The sequence below is a fragment of the Mandrillus leucophaeus genome, unplaced genomic scaffold (assembly GCF_000951045.1).
Source record: "Mandrillus leucophaeus isolate KB7577 unplaced genomic scaffold, Mleu.le_1.0 Scaffold439, whole genome shotgun sequence".
Lineage (NCBI taxonomy): Eukaryota > Metazoa > Chordata > Mammalia > Primates > Cercopithecidae > Mandrillus > Mandrillus leucophaeus.
The window spans coordinates 1045757-1054229 of NW_012104687.1; the positions used below are offsets into that span (position 1 = coordinate 1045757).

At 40.5% G+C, this 8473-nt stretch overlaps 1 protein-coding gene across 1 annotated transcript in view; it reads right to left on the reverse strand.

Annotated features, from left to right (window-relative positions):
- The window catches only part of DNAJC16 (DnaJ (Hsp40) homolog, subfamily C, member 16), a 62463-nt gene that overhangs the window by 24715 nt on the left and 29275 nt on the right, over window positions 1-8473 (reverse strand). Inside the window, exon 6 of the mRNA XM_011993987.1 lies at window positions 7434-7592. Coding sequence (XP_011849377.1) covers window positions 7434-7592 — 159 coding nt within the window. The remainder of the gene's footprint in view (window positions 1-7433; window positions 7593-8473) is intronic.

The window sequence follows — 8473 nt, forward strand, 5'->3', positions numbered from 1 at the left end:
CCATACCCAGCTAAGGTTTTTTTTTTGTATTTTAGTAGAGATGGGGTTTCACTATGTTGCCCAGGCTGGTCTCGAACTCCTGGGCTCAGGCAATCCGCCCGCCTCAGTCTCCAAAAGTGCTAGGATTAAAGGGGTGAGCCACTGTGCCTGGCCTACATTCTTTAAAAAAATTTTTTTTTCTGCAGCATAAACTGTAAGAAAAAAAAAAGCTTTTTAATAGGATAAAAAATAGGAAGTACCTAGAAATAAATTAACAAAAACGTTCTTTCCAGAGAAAATTATAAAATTTATGAGACATATTACAGAAGACCTAAACAAATGAAACAGATATATCACATTCAAAGGTTGAAAGGTTAATTTTCTAAGGACAGAATCACTTTAAGACATACTTCCCCTATATCAAGATCACGAAGGTATTCTTCTCAGAGCCTCTAAAAGCTGCATAGCTTTGCCTTTTATACTATCTCTAATCTCCCCAAAACCACTTAAGAATCAGTATAAACCCAGTAAGACACCAGTAGGTTTTTTGGGTTTGTTTTGATGGAAGTTGACAGGATTTAAAATGTATACAAAAAGTACAAAAGACCAACAGCTATTATGCTTTTGAAGGAAAAATCCTTTCCCCAAATCCAAAAAACAAAGTGAGATTTGTTCTATCAGATATCAAGATTATTTCCAAATGATTTTAAATACTTAAATATAAAACACAAAGCTATACAGCTTTTAAAAGCTCTATCAGAAGAATACCTTCATGATTTTGATATAGGGGAAGTATGTCTTAAATAGAAACAAGGAAGAATCAATCACAAAGGAAAATATTGATGAGTGAATATATTAAAAGAACTTACGTTCATCAAAAAGACATCAAATACAAGAATATATTCATGGCATCATTATTCAAATTAACAAAAAACTGGAAAAACTCTGTCAACAACAGAATGGATAAACACACTGTAGTTTATTCCTACATGCAATTTTCTTTCTTTTTTTTTTATTTTGAGACAGGGTCTTGCTCTGTTGCTTAGGTTGTAGTGCAGTGGCATGAACACGGCTCACTGCAGCCTTGACCTCCCCGGCTGAAGCAATTCTCCTGTCTCAGCCCCCCAAGTAGCTGGAACTTCAGGTGTGTACCACCACGCCCAGCTAATTTTGTATTTTTTGTAGAGACAAGGTTTTGCCATGTTGCCCAGGCTGGTCTCAACCTCCTGGGCTCAAATGATCTGCTCACCTCTACCACCCAGAGTGCTGGTATTATAGCTGTGAGCCACTGTGCCTGGCCATCCAATTTTCAACAATGAGAATGAATATTAAAGTCCAAATAATGACATGTACGAATCTCAAAAACATAAGCTGAGAGAAACCAGATACAAGATATATACACTATATTATTCCATTTGGATAAAATTCAAAAATGCAAAGATGAATCTATGCTGTTAGAAAACAGGATAGTGCTGACCTTTGGGAAGCAGGTAAGTAGGTAGTGGGAGGGAGGGGCCCTCTGGGCTGATGACAGTATTTTGTTTCTTGATCAAGTGAGGCTCACATGGATGTGTTCATTGTGTGAGAATTCACTGAGCTTCACGTCTCTGACTTGTGCATCTTTCTGCATGTGTATTATATGTCAATAAATAATTTTAAAATGTGGGTATCATGAAAATAATAAAAAGTCGGCCAGATGCAGTGATTCACGTCTGTAATCCCAGCACTTTGGGAGGCTGAGGTGGGTGGATCATCTAAGGTCAGGAGTTCGAGACCAGCCTGGCCAACATGGTGAAACCCCATAGCTTCCAAAAATACAAAAATGAGCCGGGCGTGGTGGAGTGTGCCTGTATTCCAGCTTTTCAGGAGGCTAAGGCAGGAGAATCGCTTGAACCTGGGAAGCAGAGGTTGCAGTGAGCTGAGATCATGCTACTGCACTCTAGCCTAGGCAACAAGAGTGAAACTCCATCTCAAAAAAACAAAACAAAACAAAAGACAAGACACAGAATGGGTGAAGATATTTGCCACAGAGATAAAAGACTATGAGAAAAAACAGGAAAAAAAGAGATGAACATATAAATAACCCCTACAAATCAATTACAGAAAGGCAGATAATCTAATTAAAAAATGGGTAAAAGACTTAACAGACAGGCCCGGTACAAAGTATTCCCAGCACTTTGGGAGGCTGAGGTGGACGGATCATCTGAGGTCAGGTGCTTGAGACCAGCCTGGCCCACATGGTGAAACCCTGTCTCTATTAAAAACACACAAAAAATTCACCAGGTATGGTGGCTTGTGCCTGTAGTCCCAGCTACTCTGGAGGCTGAGGCATGAGAATCACAAACCCAGGAGGTGGAGGTTGCAGTGAGTCGAGATCTCACCACTGCACTCCAGCCTTAGAGCCAGAGTAAGACTCTGTCTCCAAAAAAAAAGACATAACAGGTAGGCATATCATAATGAGGGCATCCAAAAGGCTCATATACAAATGAGAAGATGACTTCCTGTTGACAAGAATTAAAAAAAAAATTAAAAACAAAAGAAAAAAATTAAAATAAAAAAAAGAAGTCTGTGTTCCTTGCACTTATAATGGATCTTTTACTCATGTATTATTTCATAATACCCCGCACTGGTCATCTGAATGCAGGGTATGTGAATATTGGTCCACTGATCTTCCAAACAATGACCTTTTTTTTTTTTTGAGATAAAGTCCCACTCTGTTGCCCAGGCTGGAGTGCAGTGGCGCAATCTTGGCTCACTGCAACTTCTGCCTCCCGGGTTCAAGTGATTCTCCTGACTCAGTCTCCCGAATAGCTGGGACTACAGGCACGCACCACCACACCGGCTAATTTTTCTATTTTTTTTTTAGTAGAGACAGGGTTTCACCATATTGGCCAGGCTGGTCTCAAACTCCTGACCTCATGATCTGCCTGCCTCAGCCTCCCAAAGTGCTAGGATTACAGGCATGAGCCACCGTGCCTGGCCAACGTATTTTATTATACTTATTAAAAAAAGAATGGGCTGGGTGCAGTGGCTCATGCCTGTAATCCCAGCACTTTGGAAGGCCCAGGCAGGAGGACCGCTTGAGGTCAGCAGTTCAAGACCACCCTAGTCAACATAGTGAGACCCTGTCTCTCAAACAAAAAAAAAATTTTTTTTTTTTTTTGAGACAGAGTCTCATTCTCACCCAGGCTAGAGTGCAGTGAAACCATCTCGCCTCACTGCAACCTCTGCCTCCTGGGTTCAAGTGACTCTCCTGTCTTAGCCTCCCGAGTAGCTGGGATTATAGGTGCGTGCCACCACATCTGGCTTTTTTGTATTTTTAGTAGAGATGAGGTTTCACCATGTTGGCCAGGCTGGTCTTGAACTCCTGAATTCAGATGATACGCCTGCCTCAGTAAAAAAATTTTTTAAAAAAATTAGCCAGTGGTGCATGCCTGTAGTCCCAGCTGCTCAGGAGACTGAGGCAGAAGGATCACTTGAGCCCAGGAAGTCGGAGCTGCAGTAAGCCGAGGCTGTGCCAGTGCACTCCAGCCTGAGTGACAGAGTGAGATCCTCTAAAAAACAGAAAAAACCACACACTTTGATGAACCAATCTCGTAAGAAAATTTTGAGAAGCTGTCATGATGGCCAATACAAATTTTTCGAAATTCTAATGTTCTTGGAAGCCTGAATTTTATCCCTGGCAATAAATACCACCAGCTGTTTGCTTTAAAGCGCCACATCACTTCATCCGTTTTTGAGAAAATGTCTGCCAAATTCCCGAGTCTAAATGACCATAATTCTCTGTCATTCTTCCAAGTAAAAATGATGTTCCATTAAGAAAAGTGGCGAGGGAGGCACTTGTCCTTAGGACATTTGGACTTTGTTGTGCAGCAGGACGGCTTTATGCACACTTCCCGTCTCATCACACAGAATATTAAATCTATCAAAAAGAGATGCACTCAAGGGTTAAGGTTTAATAAAATTAACACTTCTTACTGCTTCATCAAGGATATAAGGGGAGGTTGGGCACGGGGGCTCACGCCTGTAATCCCACCACTTTGGGAGACTGAGGTGGGCAGATCACCTGAGGTCAGGAATTCAAGAACAGCCTGGCCAACATAGTGAAACCCCATCTCTGCTAAAATACAAAAATTAGCTGGGCGTGGTGGCAGGTGCCTGTAATCCCAGCAACTCGGGAGGCTGAGGTAGGAGAACTGCTTGAACCCAGGAGGCGGAGGTTGCAGTGAGCCGAGATCATGCCACTGCATTCCAGCCCGGGCGACAGAGTGAGATTCTGTCTTAAAAAACAAAAGAAAACAAAATATATAAAGTGAATCTGGTGGTGTTTGTTTTTGCTGCGAGTGACTGGGGGTGAAGCACATAATGATGATAGGTGGCCTGGTGCCCAGCCTGGATTCACGCACTGTCGCTGGCAGCTTCACCCACTATTGCTTTGGCACCATCGGTGCAAATGTCAACACAGCGAAAAAGGCAAATCATGTCTTGATATGATCTCACAGACTTCCTCTTGAAGGATCTTTGAGAATCCCCAGGAGTCTATGAACCACACTCTAAAAACTGTTGTCCTAGAGAATTCTATGCTTAGGTAATGATATTCATTGCAACACTATTCCTCAAAGCTCCCAGTGTCCATCAACAGAAGAATGATTCAATAAATCATAATGGCCATAAATACCATATAGCAATGACAACAAATTACATAGAGCAACAGGAAACCACTGGTGCTACTAGCGGTCATTAAGCCACCTGTTGTTGGGAAAATTGAGTTTGTTAAGCATACACTTTATATCCACAAAGAGCATGTTGGTAAAGCAGCCATTCTACCAGTAATTTTGTAAATGTATTCGATTTACAATTTTCCCCAGGGGATAAATAAATATAATTCTCAGAACTATAAACTGTTCCTAAAAACCAATTAAGGAAATCCTCATCCATTAATGCTAGATTGAGATGATCTTCTCTTTTCTATTCGGACACTGGTATTTGTTTTCTTCCTGACTCACAGCACCTTCTCGTCTCCATCAGGAACCCCCTTGTTTCATGTGCTGGTGGCTGTTCTGAGTTTTGTCCTTGGCCTCTTTCTGGCCTTACTTTACATACAGCAGTCGTCTCTTAACTGCAGAGGATACATTCCAAGGCCCCCAGTGGGTGCCTGAAACCACACAGTACTGAACTCTATACATACTATGTTTTTTTCCTATACACATACCTATGACAAAGTTTATCAATTAGGCACAGCAAGAGATTAACAACAATAACTAATATTAAAATAGAACAGTTCTAACAACATACTGTAATAAAGCGATGTGAACATGGTCCCCTCACTCAAAACATCTTATTGCACTGTAGTTGCCTATGTTTTGGACCTGGTTGACTGTGGGTAACTGAAACCTCAGAAAGCGAATAAGGGGTAAGGGGGGTGGATCAGGGGAGACTATAGTATTATGCCAGGAAGATCTTACCCTACTCAGGACTTCAACCACTAACCATTTACTGATGATCCACCAGTTTCTACCCTCAGCCTGTATACCTTTCTTAAGATCTCGATTCCTATACCCAACTGTAAAAAGGACTTCTCCCCTTCTATTTCCTACAGGCAGCTCTAATTCAATATGTCCATAGCCAAAGTTCTCATCTTCCTAAACCTGCTCTTCTTTCTTTACAATCCACTTTCCCATCTGGTTTCCATGGTTTGAGGTACCCTTCTTCTGTGTTCACAGGACACCTGAGCTGCCATTAGAGTGGATGGTTAGGTCTCTCTCCTCCCGACTGAGATGCTTGAGGGCAAAGACTAACTCTGGATGTCAGAGCTGGCTCTGTGTTTGCTACACAGCAGGCAAGCAATGAAATGTTTATTGAATGAATGAAATAAAGAATTCTATAAAACTTCTTTCTAGCCTTCCTTAGGAGGACAGTCAAAATGTCCTTGTAAATAAAATATGTTCATTATACGGATTTTGGAAAACACAAAGATTAAATTGATATATAATTTTACCATCGACAGATGATCACTACTAATGCTTTCCAGTATTTTTTTCTTTTTCTTTTTTTCACTTCTTTTGAGAACATTGGTAGCAATATTTCCAGTTCTTCCTATGCATACACAGGTATTCATGTTATAAAATTGAGATCAGTGTTTAAATTGTATAAATAATTTTGCATCGTGGTTGCTTTTTAACATTATGCAATGAAAATTATCCCTATCATGAAGTATTCTTCAAATTGACACTTTAAATGGCTCTATAATACTCCCTTTATGGGATGTACTAATAATTATCCTACTTATCCTACTGTTGGATACTTACATTTCCCCCCCAGTTTTCACTATTATGAAAATTGCTTAATATCTTTAGATGTTAAGTCTTTGTTTGAGTTCCTATTCCCTTAGTACAGATTTCTGAAAGATGGTCTTACCTCCCTTAGGTCTTTGTTTAAGCCCTCAATGAGGCCCTTCTAGGCCATTCTGCCTTAAAACAGCAACCCTTCTCCCCTAATACTCCACATTCCTCTTTCCTGCTTTATATTTCTTCTCAGCACTGATCACTATATAACGAATGATAACAGACTATATTATACTGTTGGTTTGTCTTTCCCAGTAGGACACAGGACAGGGAATTCTGTTGATCTTATTCAGTGCTGTACTCCTGCACCCAGAACAGTGTTTGGCACACAATACTCAGGTTTACTCATGAATTTAGGCGATTAATACAATATTACCAAATTCCTTTTCTGAAAGCCTACTTCCTCTAGCAAGATAGTACTTGTTTCTGCACACCCTCAACAGTACTATTTTAACTTAAAAAATCTTTGACAGTTGGATGGGTGAAAAAAGGTTAATGTTCTCAGATTACTTGTGACATTTAATTTTTAAAAATGGTTATTAGTCATTTGAATCTCTTCTCAGAATTTTGTGTTGATTTTCTTGATTAAAGCTCTTTAGAAATTAAAAATATCAATACTTTAATATTTGTTGTAAATATTTCCCCAGTTTTTTAACTTTACATTTTAAAGTCTTTACATGAAAACATAAAACTTAGAGTCAAGTTATTAAGATTTTCCAAGATTTTTTTCCCCAATGCTTTTTAACCCTTTTCCACCTTAAGATCAGATAAATATTCATCTGTACATTCTCTCAGTTTGTGGTTTCTTCTTATTCCTTCTTATTACTGTTTTACATTTAACTTTTAAATGCATTTTGTAAAAAGAGTATTGGTTTTCCAACAGGAGCCCTTCAAAGGTGTTAAAATTTTCAAATGTTTTAAATGAAAAATTTTAAAGCAAATGGTATGAAGTTAGATAAAAAAAATTCATTAAAAAATGTTGTGCATCTGAAGGAAGAGACTGAAAACTCACTGATCCTTCACCCACTTTGTTCAATTTTGCTGCTTATTTACGTAAAATCTTGGGATACAACGGGAAGAAAATCTTAAACCAAGGTGACCCTCACGTACCTGGATAACATCGGCAGGCTTGTTTATATGTTCTTTGAAGATCAAGAGGGTGGGGGTGTAGACATTGATGTTGTACCGCCTCGTCATCTCTTCTGTTCCTCTCAAACCCACATATACGTATCCAAATGACAAATAATCTTTGTATGCAAAGGCAGTCAACTGTTAAAGCGTAATAGAGAGGAAGAAAATAAAACTACAGCAAAGATGTAAACAACAAATCAAGTAGGGCTTTTCACATCACTGAGCAGAGAGACGGATGCCAGCTTAACGGCTCCACTAGGTCTTCTGTATCCCTGTATACTTTCAGGAATGCTATGGTGTTCCATGTGCAAAAACTGTACCAACAAGGTAAATAGAAATAACTCACTTCTTTTTCATAGTTAGGGCAAAATAATCACCTTGAAATCTGTACTGGTCAGGACACCTTCCTCTGCCATCTCATGTCACAGTGACACAAGAGGTAGTGGGGAGTGTAGGTAGGCTGGGAGTATAGTGGGGGAATCATTCAGAGGGCAGGTCTGAAGTCAAAGGGAATGGCGCTCACCGTGCTGTAGTGAGAACTTGGGTGGGTTATGACTGCTCTAAGCCTCAGTATCTTGGTCTATGGAAACAGGGATAGTGGCTAGGCGTGGTGGCTCACGCCTTTAATCCCAGCACTTTGGGAGGCCGAGGTAGGCGGATCACTTGAGGTCAGGAGTATAAGACCAGCCTGGCCAACACGGTGAAACCCCATCTCTACTAAAACATAAAAATTAGCCAGGCATGGTGGCATGTGCCTGTAGTCCCAGCTACTTGGGAGGCAGAGGTGAAAGAATTACTCGAACCCAGGAGGCAGAGGTTGCAGTGAGTCTAGATCACGCCACTGCACTCCAGCATGGTCGACAGAGTGAGACTTGGTCTCAAAAAAAAAAAAAAAAGAAAAAAGCCCAGTGCGGTGGCTCACGCCTGTAATCCCCAGCACTTTGGGAGGCTGAGGCAGGTGGGTCATGAGGTCAGGAGTTCGAGACCAGCCTGGCCAACATGGTGAAACCCTGTCTCTA